At 38.4% G+C, this 18881-nt stretch overlaps 2 protein-coding genes across 2 annotated transcripts in view; one reads left to right on the plus strand and one right to left on the minus strand.

Annotated features, from left to right (window-relative positions):
* Positions 1–18881, minus strand: part of AKAP7 (A-kinase anchoring protein 7) — an 89188-nt gene that overhangs the window by 53512 nt on the left and 16795 nt on the right. Inside the window, exon 6 of the mRNA XM_050894516.1 lies at positions 8306–8418. Coding sequence (XP_050750473.1) covers positions 8306–8418 — 113 coding nt within the window. The remainder of the gene's footprint in view (positions 1–8305; positions 8419–18881) is intronic.
* On the plus strand, positions 314–3868 carry MSH5 (mutS homolog 5). Its single transcript, XM_050894515.1, has 2 exons — positions 314–500; positions 1422–3868. Exon 2 carries the CDS (start codon positions 1433–1435, stop codon positions 3866–3868), a length of 2436 nt encoding a protein of 811 aa, XP_050750472.1. The 5' UTR covers positions 314–500; positions 1422–1432.

The following is an 18881-nucleotide window of genomic DNA, read 5'->3' on the forward strand; positions in this document are numbered from 1 at the left end:
GCCTTAACACGGCTGCAAAGCGAGGCGCCCAATGCCCCCAGCAAGCATCTTCAGTTTCCATGTACTGGACCCAAAGCCAAAATGCCCAAACACCACACGTCCAGCTCTCCAAAGGTGAGGGCTGCACATGAAGATTCATTTACAGTTGCTCAAAGTAGCTCGTTAAGTGAACTGAAGAAGCCCCAATGGGTGAAAGAGGCCGGCAGTGGGGAGCCGGGCAGTGGGTAGGGACAGCCATGGGTCCCGCTGGAGCACAGGCAGGTGGTGCAGAGGCAGATCATGGAGCTGCTACGCAGCAGCAGGTACTTGGCATCCCTTGCCGGCTGGCAGGCTGGGCTGCTCAGGAGGCTTCTTCGAACCGCCTCCTCTCCCTCCCCCTCAGCGCGGGGCTCCGAGGAGGCCGGGGAGGGAGGTAGCCAGCCGCTCCCCGCGACGGGGCAGGGGCTGGCGGGAGGAGCTCGAGCCCCGAGGAGAGGGATGCACCCATTCAGCCGGGAGGCCGCAAGGGTGGTTGAGGGTCCATTCCCCGCATGACGGCAGGGACTTCCTGCCGGGAGAGGGCTGCTGTGGGCCCCCGGCAGCGGGGGGCGACCGGCGGTTAACGGCGGCGCGGCAGGGGCGGGAGCGGGATGGCGGCCGCGGCCTGGCTCCGGAGACGGGGTTCAGCGCCACAGCGCGGCGCCATCCTGACAGGACCCGGCGGCGGGGAGGTCTGAGCGCAGGGAGAGCACCAAGCTCCTGGCTGGAGAGGGAGGGGAAGGGGGTCAAGATAAAACTTTTGGGCTGCAAGGAGACGCAGCAGCCGAGACGAGCTGCCCGTCTGTGGTGAGGACGGTGAGTAGAGGGGGGAAGAAGTGGAGAGGGTTGGAAGTGGTTTGCTGACAGCGACTGCGGATTCTGTAAGGGAAACTGTTTGGTATGGTTGATCTCTGCAGCAGTACATTATGTACTTGTATAGAAACCAGTACTATGTGATGGTGCTGCATAAATACTGGGGTAGGACCTTGAAACGATGACCAGTTTATGTGGCTGCCTTGTTGTGAGGATCTGTGGTCAGTGCTCGTAGGTGTCCCATACCTCTGAGGGAGGATGATTTTGTACATGTATATACATGCGCATGTACATTACCATATTTATGGGTATTTGGGCATACATATATACTTACTAAAATAAAGGATGCAAATTAAAACTGTAAAACTATTCCAGCATTGCTGGTAGCTAGCTCAGTTACACCTTGCTTGGAAGGAAGATGGTGGCTGTAATTATTGGCTGCATCTTTTTACTTCAACAAATAACATCTGTCTTTAATTTCTGGTAGCATCTTAGTTTCTCCAGGGTTGGAAGAATGAGTGTTAACCTGCTGTTGTCAATTACAGTTACTTCTCAGGACTTTTTGGATGAGTTGCAAATAAAAATACCTTTCTCCAACACAATGAGTGCCACCTCAGTCACGAGTTGTGCCTTGCCACCACCACTTGGGCCCGAACAAGAGGACCAAGAGTGCTCTGAGACACACATGTCTGTTTTGTGGTATGCAGGGCAGCTTGCAATTACTTATTATGATACAGAAGATTGCTCAGTCTACTTCATGCCTGACATACCTGATAATGAAGACCTCAAGCTACTGCATAAAGTGATTGGGGAAGTTAATCCTCAATGCATAGTGACCAGTGCAAAACAGGACCAAAATATTGCCAAATTCCTCACCAACCTAACAGCTACTGCTGGTGATAAAGATATAGGAAAACCAGAAATTGTCCTGTTTCCTAACATAGATTTTGGCCTAGAAGTCAGCAAGCAACGGATCCTATCTAGGCAATTTCCATTTATCCCATCTCATATGACTGCAACAGAGAAAATCCTCTACTTGTCCTCAGTCATCCCTTTTGAGAGCCCACTCATGATACGAGCCCTAGGGGGACTCCTTAAGTTCCTAGACAGGAGAAGGGTTGGAGTTGAGCTCGAAGAAAGCACTATTGCAGTTCCTATTCTGGCCTTTAAAAAGTTTGTGCTGTCAGATATTGTGAATATGGACCAAGACACTTACTGTGTCCTGCAGATATTTAAAAGTGACATCCATCCTTCTGTGTACAAGCTGTCCAGTGGATTAAAAGAAGGATTCAGTTTATACGGAATTTTAAACCGTTGCAGGTGCAAATGGGGAGAAAAACTGCTGAGGCTGTGGCTCACACGACCTACTCGGAACTTGACAGAGCTGAACAAACGGCTAGATGTTATCCACTTCTTCCTGCTGGCTCAGAACTATGAAACAGTCCTCACTCTTCAAGGTTGCCTCAAGAATATTAAAAATGTGCCTCTTATTCTGAAAAGAATGACTCTTTCCCACACAAAAGTTAGTGACTGGCAAGCACTCTATAAGACAGTGTACAGTGCAGTGTGCCTTAGAGACACATGTCGTTCTCTGCCCAACACTATTGAACTCTTTCAGACTATTTCGCGTGTCTTCACTGATGATCTGCACTACATTGCTAGTCTAATCAGCAAAGTGGTGGACTTTGAAGGCAGCATCTCAGAGAACCGCTTCACTGTTAGACCAAATGTGGACCCCACCATCGATGAGAAGAAACGGAAGCTGATGGGACTGTCAGACTTCCTTACAGAAGTGGCACGAAAAGAACTGGAGACCTTGGACAATCATATTCCCTCCTGTTGTGTTATCTACATTCCTTTGATTGGGTTCCTTCTCTCCATTCCACGGCTACCAACTATGGTGGATAAGAGTGACTTCGAAATCGAAGGCTTGGACTTCATGTTCTTGTCAGAGGATAAACTGCACTACAGAAGTGCTAGGACTAAGGAGCTAGACAGCCTGCTGGGTGACTTGCACTGTGAGATCAGAGACCAGGAAACACTTATTATGCACCAGCTGCAGACAAAGATCTTGGAGAAGTCTGAAGTGCTTAACAGTGTGATTGAGTATACTGCACACCTAGATGTGCTACTAGCTTTGGCAGTGATGGCCCGGGAGAATGCCTACTGCCGGCCATGCTTTACTCACCGCCATGGCTTCCACATCAAGGGTGGGAGACATCCACTCATGGAACTATGTGCAAAGACTTTTGTGGCCAATCCTGTGAACAGTGGCGAGGCTACCAGACGAATAAAGATCATCACAGGGCCAAACTCATCTGGAAAGAGCGTCTACTTAAAGCAAGTAGGTCTTATAGTATTCATGGCTCTAATTGGCAGTTATGTCCCTGCAGCAGAGGCAGAGATTGGAGTAATTGATGGGATTTACACAAGAATCCACAGTAGGGAATCAGTTTCTGTAGGGCTGTCCACTTTCATGATTGATCTTAACCAGGTTGCCAAGGCAGTAAACAATGCCACAGAGAGGTCCTTGGTACTTATCGATGAGTTTGGTAAAGGGACCAACACACTGGATGGTCTGTCCCTTCTGGCTGCTGTCCTGAGGTACTGGATCAGTCAAGGAACACAGTGTCCACAGGTCTTTGTCTCCACTAATTTTCACAGTTTAATGCAGCTAGAACTCCTGCCTGACACACCTCTTCTGGAGTACCTGACCATGGAGACCCACCAAGACGGAGATGAGTTGATATTTTTCTATCAGATCAAACAGGGCGTGTCCACTGTTAGTCATGCTGCCAACATTGCTGCACTAGCAGGAATGCCAGCCAAAATCATTGAAAGAGGAGTGGAAGTGTCAGAACTGATTCGCAGTGGAAAAGCTATCAAACGTATTGATCATCCTTCAAAAGGAGATCGAATGGAAAAATGCAAGTCTGTTGTGGAAAAATTTCTTTGCCTAGACCTTGATGATCCCCATGTGGACTTAGAAGAGTTCATGCGTAAAGAAGTGCTGCCTTCTGCAGCCTCAGTCCTGTAACAGGGGTATGCGTAAAAGCATAGATTACATCATATCTACCATGTTCAGTAGGAGAGTTTGGTAATTTAAAGAATGATCACTATGACTAACAGCTCACACTACATTTAGCTTGTAACAAACTGTCTATAGTTACGTCCTTTCTTCTTCTTGTTTAAAACAAGTACTGTAGTTATATATCTCTGCAATATGGTGTATGATATGAAAGCAGGAAGACAGAAAGAAAAGAATTTAAGAACCTCTTCCAGCTGTTGGGTCACTCAGTTTGTGCATCTCTGCCCCTGTTGTTAGATTTTCAAATTAAAAAAAATACTAAAAAAAAAAAAAAATCACAAAACATTTCTGCTGGTCTCATAAGACTGAGAAAGCAACGTGTTTATTGTTTTGTATTGTGCCAAAGTGATCCTTTCCGCCATTTTAGGATTGGCATCAAAGATTCCAAATAAGTATGTGCCTCAGACTCCCATATCAGTAAGTAACAGTTGTCACAATACAAACCACTGACATAGAGGCTGATAGAGGAAATACAGAGGGATTTAATGAGCTCTGCAGCTTTTCTTATACCAGCATTTCTGTCCAAAATGCCAGAGATCCCAGGAGTTATAAAAAGAATGCTGGAGGTCAGAGTCGGTGGGGACTGATAAGCAGGACAAGTGCTTTGGTTTTACTGAGAATCACTCTCTTCTCATAAGGTCCTATATGGTACGACTATGTATCTATGCCATATGGGTATAAATAAAAGCAAAACTACAAATTTAGGAAACTGAAAACTATACTAGGGAAGTAAGACAGAAATGCACATTTTATATTCTATTTTTGAGTATTGAGTAAAACTTAACATTAAAGGAATAATACCAGAAGGGGAGGATTCCCTTTCACTTCTCTTGTCATGCGGAGGATCTTTACTGAACACAGTATTTGATGTATGCATATGCAACAAAAATCCATTAACCCATTAATGAAGCAGGAGACATGATATATAAGTACTACAGAAGTAATAACCTTTCCTGCAACGAGGTAAGTGCCTCAGATTCCTTATCTAAATAAGACAGAAGACATTAGATAGCTTATTGTCTGACTGCCAAAACTTTCTGTAGCTGCTTGCAGTATGGCTAATAAAAGACATCAGCAGATATGCTACATCTCTCTTCAGCTATATTTGATTTCAAGAAGCCAAAAATATTAACGTCACATAAATTGAGAGAAAATTTACATGAGAAAAAATTAATTACCTTCATAATTATCAGTATTAAACATCCTATCTGGTATGTCTAGCTGAAGATAGCAAAAAGATGAATGTGGGTGCACATCAAAAAGATTTGAATTTGGAGACACTGCTTTGGGCTTGATTCAGTGTGGAATTTCCTCCTTTATGATGAAGGAATTATTATTCTTACAAAATAAGTACCTTGTTATCTCTATATGAAACTAGGATAGTGGCAAAAGGTTAACATAATTTACATTAAAAAATACAAGAATGAATTACTGAATCATGCAGTTACTGCTATTGCCAGTGCAATCATAATAATACTGTCTGCAAAATATCTAGCATCTTGACAATGTTACCATTGAAATTGAATGGTAACAGCGAATCAGGCCCTGTACAGCACTTGCAAGTGTTGTAAAAACGGATTTTTCTCACTAATATATTCTCTTTTACTAATTATACATATAGCATTCTAAAGATATACTGTACAGAAGAATATCATATATTAAATATTCATAAATTATATTTTGGGCATTTTTTCTTATCAACCACTGTCTAGGCTAAGGATATACTTGTTACTAATTAAGCAGATGCCATCAGAGCAATTTAGCTGTCAGTCATCTTCTACTTATGAAATCCATTTCACAGTACTTGCAGTTCTGGCAGGACTAGGTATCAAAGGATCTCCAAATGTCATACAGCATTTATCAAGTGTGCCTCACAACATGCCCTGAAATAAACAGCAGTCTGGACGAATGAAAAAGAGGGGTTGTGACTGACCTGTGGCAACGTAGCAGGCTAGTGAGGGAAGCAGGAATATAAATATTATCTTCAAGTGCAAAACTCCAGTTGCTTCTTTCATGGTGTTTCATTAGGTTCTTTGTACAGAAGACAATGATGCTAACCCAAGTTTCTTATCATTCAAACAATTGTGGAAATAGCTAAACAAGTGCAAGTAAATTATATCCCTTTATCTCCTTCCACAAGGACACCTAGAGGCACACTGTACCTCCTTATTTTGAGGAAGTTTTCAGTGGCACGTTTGATCTCAGAATTGTCCAACTAAGCATGAAGAATGAGTTGCTCCCAATTCTGAGTAGGTAAATAAGTTCTTTAACCTGAGAAGCTGAAGAGGGTACAGTAACCCAGGTAGCTCTTTTCTAACCCACTTTATCTCACATTTTTATCCTTTATTAATGTCTGTTTCCAATTTTTTTTGCATTTACCATTTTTAGCTTAATGCTGTGCCTTCGAAGTGGAAAGCTGATTTCTTGAGATTTTTATTAATTTTGAATTCTCAGACTCTTTGCTTTGTAAATATTAGCAGCAATTTGGGAAAGTTAAAATCTTTTCAGAATATATGCATTTCAAAAATGCCTGTAACTATATTAAGGTTTGAAAAACAGATTTATTTTTTTTTCCCCAAAAGATAACTCTGGTGGAATTCAGATGTCATTATGAGGAGAGTGACTTAACAGAGTATTGCTTCAAATAAGGAAACTCACATTTAAAAAAAAAATTAATATAGTTATAAAGCTATAGCTGTGAACTATACTCAACTACTTTAGTTCAATTTGCTCTTTTATATGCTTTCTCATGTAATCTTCATCCACCCTCCCTTTCTTGTTTTTCATACTGTTGTATGATCTGAAAATGCAGTTAGACATTATATTAAAATGTACTACAAAATAGTTATTCCTTTTATGTTTCATGTTTCTATTTATTGTTTTCAGTAAATGCATGGACACAGTGAAACAAAAAATGATAGTAAAGACCGATGCTTATGCCTGACAGTGGATTGACAGAGAAAAATTTACAGATTTTTAATACATACTATCTTTCTATACAGCGTATCTTTAGAATACCATATGCATTATCCAGCATTATGGAGGACTAAGGAAGATGATTTGGAATGACATTGACCTGGTTCTGTCAGCAGCAATGAATATCAGAACACAGAAAGTATGCATCCTGGCTAATAGTTCATGCAAGGTAGATAAATGTAAACAAAACAAACAACCAGCTAAAAAACAACAAAAAAACAGAATGGCAGAAAACCCACCCTGATTGTCTCAGATGTTTTAACCAAAGAGTTAAATTACTGAACAGCTGATATTCTAGAAGAGCTGTGGATTTTTAAAATGAGTGTTATAAAAAACAACTGTTAATACAAGCAAAGGCTTATGTGAGCTTACAAATTTAATAGCTATAATATACCACCTATAACCTGTGGACAAGTCCTTATTTCTGTTTCAGAGCGAGTATGTGTGCCCTTGAAGTTTCTTGATGTATCTCAAATCTCACTGCCTTCTTCCAACTGATTTCACAATACTACTTAATTAAAATGTGCACCTTCAGCATTTTTAGAGTTACTTCTAATAAAATTTTAAAGTATTTTTCTTTAATGCTTACTATTAAGGAAAAAAATCAACTTAAAATATTTATATTATGTACTTTAATTCTTATTTAAAAATGTAATTTTTTTGAAAAATTATTTTCCTGGGCAATGTTAAAGGATCACGTAAAACATTCTATACAACATCAGCAAAAAAAATTTATGGAGATATACCTTATGTTAAATAATGCAATATTACTGTTAAATTAGTATGAAATAAAAAACTAGATACACTAGTATTGCTTCTATATATTTATCATCATAGTTATAACCTACTTTTATGTATTTGTGTATTTTGTCAAAAAAGCTAATAAATAGGCAAGAAATAACTGCCGGCAAGACAGAATATAGAAGATGTGTTTCACCACTACTCTGAAATTCACCAAAGCATATTCAATAGAGGGAACTGACAGTCTGCCTATTATGCATAATCCAAATATAAATGCCACTGTTTATTTGCTTATTTTCTCCTATACAGTAACAAAACAAAACCATCCAAACAAACTGCATGCATATAATCTACACCCTAATCATAATTCTGTAATTTTGAACAAGTAGTTTCATCCTTTGGTCTTGCCTAGTTTCACTAAAGAAAATAGACCATGATATTACTGTACTGAGAATATCAAGAGTGGTAACTTAAAGTACAGTACAGGACTACTGTTTATATGGTAGATGTACTAATTATTTTTTCTAAAAAAAATCAGTATTTTAAAGTCTTACCTCTTCAGCTGGTTACAAAGTAGAAAGTATGATGCTATAGCATAAGCAACTCCATCGTTCGTCTCCAAATTAAACTTTCTAGATTGCTGCTGAGCTATGTGAAATGTGAGCTCACCTGCTTACGTAGCTGTGTTGATTTTGACAACTTCATGAAGGTCAGATGTGGTTTAAAAGCTCTTTCTTCTCCTGCCAAGATGCCCTTTTCTTGAAATATCTTCTTCATAGTCTCTGAGGGGGGAGGAAAATGTAGAGGTACAAAGATATTACATGACAGAATGCTTAAAAATGTGATTTCAACTGTAATATGAGTCACAGCCGCTCCACATGGAAGAAACAAGACGATGAGTACTAAAAGGCAGAGAGATTTCTAGTTACCTTCAAAGGTATATATTTTTTCATGTGAAAATAGTCTTATATTTGCAGTTAATATGGGTCACAAATTCGGCTTTACTAAAATAATGGCAATTAGAAAGCTGTCCATACTGTCTGCTTTTGCTATCAAAATAGGAACTTGACAGGAGAACTGTTCAGGAGTTACTCTCACTGGAAGTTTTGGAAACTTCAGGAAAACTCTGAGTATGTAACAGAATTGTCTCTCTTCAAAAACACTGTTTTGTGGTGAGTTCTATTATCTGTATTTGGGTAGTCTCTCGCTCAGACCAAAGGAAACCTGAAATTGAAAGCTCTAAGTTCTGGCACTGGATTTACATGGCAGAATTAGAGAACATACCAGGTATGCTGATGATTTTTGTTTGTGTTTTTAAGCTTCACTGTTGCCTTCCAAGCTAATTTCCTATTTTTCATGTACACTTTTATCTGTCTACAGTCCAGGCCAAAGCAACACTGACCTAGTTTACTATTTCCCAACTCATCTGCCCAATGTAATGCTTTATTTCTCAGAAATAAATTTCAGTATAACTTTTGAATTATGTTCCATATTTCTTTCAGCTGAAATACTTTACATGAAAAATTTCTGTTACAATTTTGAAAAAAAGTTTAGATAAAATTGATAAAACCTGTGGCAAAAATAATACCAGTAAGTAGAATATTTCTATTACTGAAAAACAGAAAAACTGCAAAAACTTTTTTTTTGTTTTGCAAATACAACTTCCAATTTTTCACTAGCTGTAGGTCTAGCTGACTCATACTATCCTTGAACTAAAATCAAAATGGGGGGGGGGGGGAATCAATCCTATCACATTAATTTAATCAACCCTTACCATAATGATGTATTTGCATTTAAGTGTATTATTTTTTGGCTTGATAGTTCAACTGTAACAGAAAGGTCCAGTGCTTTATTCTCCCACCTGGAAGAAAATGCATTACACTGGGAAGCAAACACCACAGCTGGCTGAAAAAAAATAGGGAAGGCCCAAGGAAGAGGAATATAGGCATATAAAGCTGGCTAGCATAAGTCTGCCAGTTCACGCTCCTGTAACATGTCATTCCAGGGTCCTTACTCTTACTGTTGTTTTTTTTCTATAGTAACTATTTAAGTGAGCTACTCTGAAAGCACACTTAAGAAGAGATTTTACAAGTTTATGCATTACTTTGCAACAGAAAAGTTCTAGAAGAAGCTCTGAGTATTCACTTGGGACCTGGAGATCAAATTCACTTCTCTTTCTCTGCTGCGTATGATTTATAACCTTAGGCTCCACAGCCTATGCGAAAGTTGGGATTTTGAAAGAAGCCAAGGAAATCAAAGACCCAAATGCCATCTCTTAAACAGGCCCACTTGAAAATTCTCTTTCAACCTTCACTTCCCACTTAGAAGATGCTGATGCATTTTACAAAAAAGAATTAGCCCAACCTTTTATTCTAAGTCACGGGATGCTGAAAGGACAATCAGATTAAAACTTGTGAAGCATTTACACAATGGTAATAGGGGTCATATTACTATGGCAGATGCTGAAAATAGGCTACCACAATGGTTGAGGTGGGAAAGGACCTCCAGAGGTCAGCTGGTCCAACCTCTCTGCTCAAGCAGGGCCACCTAGAGCCGCTTGCCCAGGACTGTGTCTGGATGGGTTTTGCGTATCTCCAAGGATGGAGACTCCACAACCTCCCTGGGCAACCTGTGCCAGTGCTCGGTCACTCTCACAGTAAAAACGTGTTTCTTGATGTTCAGAGGGAGCCTACTGTGTTTCAGTTTGTGCCCATTCTCTCTCTCTCCCTCACCCCATGTATGTATACATGTATACACTATACAAGCATAACTGCTATACAGATCTATAGATCTATGTATCTAAATCTATATAGCTATGTATCTAGATCTATAGACCTACTATATATCTATAGCTATGTATTTATACACAAGTACAGCTTACCTACTTGTATTATTTTAAATTGTGTCTGCGGGAAACATTTCTAAATTTACACTGAATCCCCACTAAGCTATTGTACAGCTATGCACACAAATGCTGCTGAACAACAGATTAACACATCAAAACAGAAGACTACAAATAAATGTTTGCTGCTTCTTCAAACTGAGATATGGAAGTTCAAATTAAATCATTTAGTTATGGTGTGCATGTATTTCCATGCATCCAACAGCCCACTTATTTTCTGATGTTAGGAAGCTAATAAAATGTTACATTTATTTAAAACTGAAATTATCTGTAACAAAGCCATTTTCTGGTTCCTGTGTTTGGTTCTCTGAACTGCATCATTTGGGGACTCATTGACTTTGATGTTCCAGCAAAGGATTAGTCTTATCAAAACCAGGTTTATGCTACCCTGTGATATTCTGACTCAGTCTTTTTTCTCCCCTAAAAGCTCAAATTCTTTCTGCCATCACATCTTACGCCAAGCAGTGTCTTATCTCCCTCTCTGCAATTAAGATCTGTGCTGGTGAAGATCTGCACCTCTAAGGGTGTCCCCCTAACTCCAGTAAGAGCTTAGTGTCAGACCAGTGGTTTGCCAATGTGCATCTGATCACAGGATTTTAAACCCTGTGTTTTCAACAGGGTAGGCTGATTGTATGGCACTATAAATACGTGTTACAGTGGGACAGTAGGACACCTACACTTTACGCTGCTGAACAGCAACCACATGGCCTGCGTGTCTTCATTTTGTGCTAAATAGCTTCGTTCAATATCTGCTTCTATTTATCTTTCTAAATTCACCTTTTTTTCATACCTGGCAATTATAATCAAGAAAAAACATAATGAAAAACTGGGTCACAGGAAAGAAAGCATAACTTCAGAGAGAGATTGCATTTTTAAATTTAATAGATGTACGTGTGTGTGTCCACACATGTTCTCATAGTGATCAGACTTCTCACACAGCTTTGTCACGGCACAGACTTACTAAACATCACAGGCTCAAGAGATTGGCCAGGCTTGCTGGTACTACAGATAGCCCCAGTTTTGCAGTATTTGACACTTAGGGAAGTGTGACATTTTACTGGTTAAGGTGACTTACAAACATAATTAGCACAATGTTTCCTTCTTCAAAAATAATGAAAACAGAAAGAAATCTGAGTAGATGGAGGGGAAAAAAAAGAAACAATGGGAAATGTTTTCCTGAGAGCACAGGAAGGTTAAAAGATAATGTAATGCTATTAATATCCATGCAGCTCTTTGAAGAAGTGGCCACAAGAAGGGTTTTAAAAGAAACGGGGAAGGAAGCATGGATGCTGTGGGCAAGAGAAAGTTCCAGGCTTATGGGACAGCATGAAAGTGGATTTGAAGACTGAGCAAATACACGAAGGTTAAAGTTTATAATGGAGATTGCCTGAACTGAAAGAAATTAGAGGCCAGTGACAAGAATCATAGACAGACAATGCCCATGGGTCTTAACAAATGAGGATCTGCCATCTTTCCCCCAGACATCAACATTACTAGCTAGACTGAAAAATCAAACGAGATCTGTGTTTTCCCTTATTAGTCTCAGGCTGACCAATGTTTGCAGGTTCAAAGTATACCCTAGAAAAGTTAAGGCTATTTTTACAAGCTCAATGACTTCCTGGAACAAATTTTTGGACAGCTTTCAGACCATCTTTCCTGCAATTTGAAGTACTCTGCAATACCGTTTTGTACCTTATTTTTATAATGTCAAAATTACTGAATGTCATCTGCCTCTTACATTGGATGCGGCAGAATCCATTAGACAACTGTTTCCCCATAATTAGACTTGAAATGCGATATATGAAAGTTACTCAGAACCACTATATGCTGGAAAGGCTCAAAATTTCAACAGCTAGATCAATACAGAATGATTCATAGAAAAATTGCACACTGAACCATATTCCATAATACAAATGGCCATCTTCTCTCCCAAGATTTCACTAAGTATGGAAAACTGCTATGTATGTACATTTTCTTCCAGTCTATTAATTTCTGCTTGTCTCTGAACCATGTTCCCTCAATTAAAAGGTTTAGAATTTAGAAACAATATTCTTTATTGAAAAATTCTTTTACTTCACACTTGGAGCTGAAGAAAAGCTAAGCATAGATAACTTACAATTGTAACTATCATGTTCAGCCATGTTAAAATTTTTAAGTTCTTAGTTGTTTTTTAAGAGTATTCTGTTGGCTATCAGTTAGCAGAAGTTTGAGGTTTACAAAGAAGATCTTCTGGTCATCTTTCCTTTCCTAATAGCACTGAGGATAATGCCCTTGCAAAGCCTTACAAGACCTAATTTCCAAACCAATGAAGAACTCAAAGTCATCTATTTCAGATGCTAATATTTATCATTACCTCAACTATATGTCACCAGAGGTGAGCACCACGTATTAAAAAAAATTATTTTAGATATCATGTTATGCTTGGAATATATAATCAAAGGCTGCATCAAGCACCAAACTCTCTACCATCCTACTGTTAAGACCATTACGAAGGCTAGTATCAGCCTGAGGAGTGTCCCTGGTTGCTGCCTGACAAAAACTACTGACTCCTGAACACCTCAGCAATTCCCAATCTCTGATGAAAAAAAACAGTGGCTAAACCTGGGTCAGTCACTACCTCATGTGCTGGTGATTTTTATCTCCACGATATAAGAAAAGGAAAGGCCTTGCTTCTCACCTCTCCATGTGAAAAGAGGCTATTTTTTCTCCCCGTCAGTACTAGCATTTCTCTGCAAATAGTCAGCTTCACACTGTGCCAAAAGGTAAACCAGAGTCAAGCCAATTTCCCAATGGTTCTTCTACTGCTACTTGGTTATATATTACTTAGGCTTTTCTACAGTGAGTTGTTACTGTACCATACTACTATCATATATCAGTGAGCTGTATGGTTATTTCAAACACGTATCAGCAGTGCATGCACAGGTTGTTCTGTTTCTCTCCATTGCCATACACGTATATAGAAGAAAGATGTGCTCACTCATAAAGCAGGATCCAAGCAGCAGCTGGACCAAGCAATCCCCACTTTGTGCACAGATGCCAATACGTAAGGTAAGCCTTACAAGACAAATAATGATAATGTGAAGGCTCAAAGTACTAGACTGAAATAGAAACTTAGGTAGGACCTCTTGACGAAACTCGGTTCTTTTACTGGCTTTAATCCATTCCAATACTTCCTAAAAGTTTGTCACAATCACAAAAAGAAGAGGGTGAGAGTACCTTCTATTAAACCACAAAAAACATATCTTACTGCTTCATTTTAATGAGGTATTTATCAGAGTTATTGTTATTCAGTGTTTGGCAGCACAATATGAAGAAGGTGGTAAATGAAAATCCAAAAGCATTTGCTGTCCTTGCTTTCAGAGAACCATACTTTACATTTTTAGCATTAAGGAACTAATGTGGAGATCACTAATGGGTGTTTTAGAGGAACGAAGGCAATTAACATAGTGAACAGCACATCCAGTTTCATTAGATAATACAGCAGTGCTCAGTGGCCTTTAACCAGATCATCGTATGTGTTCTGTACAGAGGGATGTTAACAAAAACATCTCATAATAAACAATCAAGGAGAAATTAAATGGCAGATTAATTAAATTCAGAGCCAGGCATGCACGTGGTTAGTTTGTTTTATATATTTCACATATACAACTACGGTGAGAATAAAAACCACAATAAACATCAAGGTGCAAAGATAAAATACTATGACAAACTGAAGATGTTTCCATCTCCCTACTAATTGAATAAATTCCTTGCAACAATTTAAAACTTTGCTTCCAGTCCCATCTGACTACACAACAGCAAATTAGAGACTACCTGGTCTGTAAATGCCAAAATCCTCCCATAAGATTTACTTTCTCCTTGCCTTACAAACAGATCCTCTATTTATTCCTGCTACTTCAACTTCCTTTCTATTAAACCCTTATTCTTCCCTTGTATCTGCCCTCTCTGTACCTTACTGAAAATGGCATTATACAGCCAAATCACATTTTTCTTAGCAAATTGAAAAGATTCTTTCTGACTCCTTCCACACACCTGATCAAAATTTTAAGACCCTGCATGAAGAGTAGTAGAGTCAAAGGGCAGGAGAGGCACTGTAATACAGTGCTCCAAAGCCAGGCCTCTGTCCCAGCCTGTTGCTCTTGCATATCTACTTTAGCCTCTTCTACTTGTCATGTGACACGCAAAAAAGGTGAGCTAGGAGATTTGGCAATAGCACAGCATTTAATATTCCCATGCAACTAATAAAATGCTAAGCTTCAGCGCAAACCGTATTTAATAACTGTTACCTGTTGGAAGCACAAACTCATAAAACTAACTGGTGTTATATTAGGCCGTAATAGTGACTGTTCATTTTCACTAAAATGTTTGCCCTTGTTGTCAGCATTTGTCTAGTCAAGGGGCCTAAAACAAAGAAAACTGTCGTGTAGCGCAAAGCTGAATTAGAATAAGGTTGCATGCAGAAAACTTCGTCATATCAAAAGGCGTAAACAATGTTCAGGTCTATTGGAATCAGTCCTTCATGTAAGTACTGTCAGCAGGCAGGTATCTCGGCTCTTGTAATGAAATCAAGAAAAGAATTGTTGGGGTTTTTTTCTGCTGGTTATATTCATCACACAATATAGCATATATATATTTGCTGACATAGATAATTATATTCTTGAGACAGCAGAACATTGCCATGTTCAAGTTTAGAGCATGCTTCTCTTCTTGCTGTGGATGAGCCAAGTTTCTACACAGCCCAGTAAAGTTCTGCTACACACATTAGTAGGAACTATAACTAATGGCACATGGACTAGAAGAAAATCCAACATGTCACAGCAGCACATTTTCAATGCAACTGTTATGGATTTGGACTAGCAGCTTTTTGTTCACTTTGTACAAATCAGTTGTTTTAATGGAAAATTACAACAGTTTTCAGTTCTCAGTTTTTCCATCATGTGAAATGACTTAAGAATAACTGACAAGACGCAAAATTAATTTATCTTAGCTTCAGCCATCTGGAACTAAAGTGAACTAAATTAACTGAATTAAACTATTTCCCTAGGCTCTCTGAAGTCAGGGCAATGTAACTCACCCTAAAATAGATGCTAAATGTGTGGTTTCATAATCTTTAAAAAAGCTCATAAACCACCATCCTTGCCAAAACAGACTGTTCCTCTCCAGCCCCATGCCTGCCACTGCTCCTGTCTTTTGTGCCGACAGTCATGTAGCTATACAGTAAACTGCACTGGCAAACTGAATAGGTTAAAAATTAGCTGGCAAAGGTAAAAACATTAATTTAACCACAGTTGAATTTACCATGTGGCTGCACAAATCCCCCGCACAACAAAAGGAGCCAGACTGCTTTGGTATGGTGGTAATGCCAGCTTATGCTTGAGTAAAGCTGTCATGTACCTAGAGAAGACGACGGGCAGTATGACTCCCTTTCCATTTCTCTCTCTCTAGTACGGACTGTTGGAAAAATCAATTTAATGAGATTAGACTAAATGTCATTTATATAAAACTAAAGTTAAAGGAAATGACTAGTTAGGTGTACTACATGTCTATCTAGTGCAGTCCTAACTGTATGAAAATATTTAACCCAACAAATCAACATTTCTTAAAAACAAAGGACCAAAAGCAAATGAAATAGTTATCTGCATAAACAGAAGAGTAATTTTTTTGTTCATGAAATACAAGCTCCCCCTCATGGTCAGACCATAATGTGAATCATTCATCCATAAAACCAAAATCTGCAAATCCTGCGGGTAAAAAACAGGATTCACTTATTCACTTTTATCATCTTCAAATAGCATTTACAATATAATTATCAAAATGAAAATTGAAGCCAAAGAATTCATTAACTTTTCCAAATTCACTTAGTACTTCAAATATTCTGTAGTGTAGCAAAGCACAAGAAATGAAGAGTTTTTTAAAAATCACTGTAAGTGTATACGTCGCTTTTAGCTCAGGATTTCTAAAAAGACTTGGACAAAGAGTGATTAAAATACTCCTCAAACTTCTGTCATAACAGTTTAGCACTATTCCTGGTAGATAATTATATGATGCTCATGTCTTTTAATGGATTGTTGGGAAACAACTAGCAAATCATAACTAACAGATCCATCCTAGCACTGCTCTTCCTGAACTTTTGTCTCTGGCAAACCTACGTTTACCTTGATATTAGCAGACATGCACTTACCATTATAACGCTGTACCACATTCAGACATTATTGGTATCAAACAAATTTCCATATAATTTATGGAACTAAATGGGCTCTTACAAGAAGCTGATTTAACTTCATGTATTTTCTATTGCTTGTGTTATCAATATTTCTCCTTTAACATTCATGTAGAACACAAAATAACACATGAAGTTAAAATTCACCTTAGAGCATAGCAGAAACCAAACATAATCTTGAAGTAGCAAAACAGTAATTCTGTAATAAACTAAACTTAGGTCTTGCAAAAAATCAAACCAGCTACAGAAGTGATCTCTCTCTACTGTTCCATGGACAAGAACAGAATGATTAACATCCTGCAGGCAATACTGTAAATTTTTTTCCTTTCTGCCAGCTTCAGTTTTAAAATTGCAGTTTTCTAGGGACACAAGTTATATCGCAGGCAAGCTGTACTAGGAGCCAGAATAAACTTGACAATTAATTTCTGTCAAACATATATAACCTCACAGCAGTATATATGAAGAGCTAATAGCAATCTTCACACAGATCCTGACAATAGCAGTCCAGCAGAAAAGAGTTTCCAATGTCTTCTCTTGCAGCTGTCTCTCTAAAATTGTGTAATCACGATACTATCCACAGAGCAGGAATACTAGGCATAATTTTGACATACAGCCTGTTTTGAATTAATATATGAAACGTATTACAGAAAATAAGCTCAATGGCACATTTCTGCTAATACGATTCTTTACATTAGAAGGTATATTTATTGTGTCAAGTACAGCCCAGAAAGTACCCAAAATGCAACACCTTGAGTAGGAGGTTTGGCCCTGAGAGGACTGTCTGCTAATGTGTTGTAAAAACTGCACGCGAACTAAACTGTGTTGCAATTAACTCTGTAAGTGTAGTCTTGAGTTAAAGGAATTATACATGATACCTGATACGCTTGGGGAAAGGGGTGGGAATCCTAATGACTCTCTTGTTTCCCTCATCAGTTCTGAAGAGTTCACATGGATTCTTTTGTTTAATATTATTTCATATTCCAAATTGCACTGCCCTGAAGGACATCTGTGTAATAAGAAATAATCTATTTTTATCAGGTTACTTATATTCAATTCTTTGCAATTTAATCTAATGAAGACATATGTAGAAACTATTTAGTGTATTCGTTTTCTTCCTACTCATACCTGGCCTTTCCACTAACTTAATATGTAACTAAGCTAACTTTTGAAACACACTTGTATAATCTCCAGTGTTACATAATTACAGACCTAAAGTCTTTTTTTCTGGCAGAAGCATCAGTACAAAAACTGAATTTGCTTTCATGAATTATAGGTTACCTGTTATGAAATAATATTAGCACTTCCAAGAAGGCATAAAAAGATGCTCTGAAATCAGCAGCAATTCAGAAGTTACAGTTATGACAGTCACTAAGAAATGTTAAGATAGCATATCCTGAAGTCATACCCATTAAATACTTTCAGTCATTTTACGATTTTCTTCTGGTAACGTTCAGCTCCCTACCCTGTTTCAGAACTAAATCCAGACGAAACAAACATCATTGTACAAGTCTAGAGACTGAACGATAGGCCTAAGGCCAAGAAATGATCCATTGGGTTGGCAAAAGTAAGCACTGAAATAAGAAACATTTTTACTAAACAGCAGTGTTAAGTGAAAATAATAATATACAGCTGTAGTTCTAATATAAGCAAAGAATGCTCACCAGTGAGTATCAGTAGTTATGCTTCACAAAGAAAACAGAGGTTTGCTTGCTTGCTAAATTTGACTGTACTATGAGTTTGTCTACTAGGAAGGACTGTCAAACTGAAAAACAAAGGTCGAAATCTGATCTCATCTTTACTTGGCTAATTCTGATCAAAATCTGGTTCACTAGTCTAAGATGTGTAGAAAATCACTCATAACAAACTCCTTTATTTCCTGTAGTTAAAAGATATTTGGCTCTCCATGTCTAGCAACTTCAATTATTTTGGAGTTCTTAACTATAAACTTCTCAAAATCAAAAGTTACTGTCACTAACAGAAACCATTCATCTCCTTTCACAAGAGGTATTGAAAGGGAATACAGTTTATGAATTATCTCACTGTTTATAAAACAGCACACATACAATATTCTGTCATCTTTAGAAGAAATATAAAGACAAACTCAAAGGATGAGGAAGCATAGC

This window comes from Gymnogyps californianus, chromosome 3 (genome assembly GCF_018139145.2).
Source record: "Gymnogyps californianus isolate 813 chromosome 3, ASM1813914v2, whole genome shotgun sequence".
NCBI classification, from domain to species: Eukaryota; Metazoa; Chordata; class Aves; order Accipitriformes; family Cathartidae; genus Gymnogyps; species Gymnogyps californianus.

Bases quoted from the DNA above. Each gene is read 5' to 3' on its own strand.
- MSH5 (XM_050894515.1), top strand. From the start codon at position 1,433: ATGAGTGCCACCTCAGTCACGAGTTGTGCCTTGCCACCACCACTTGGG.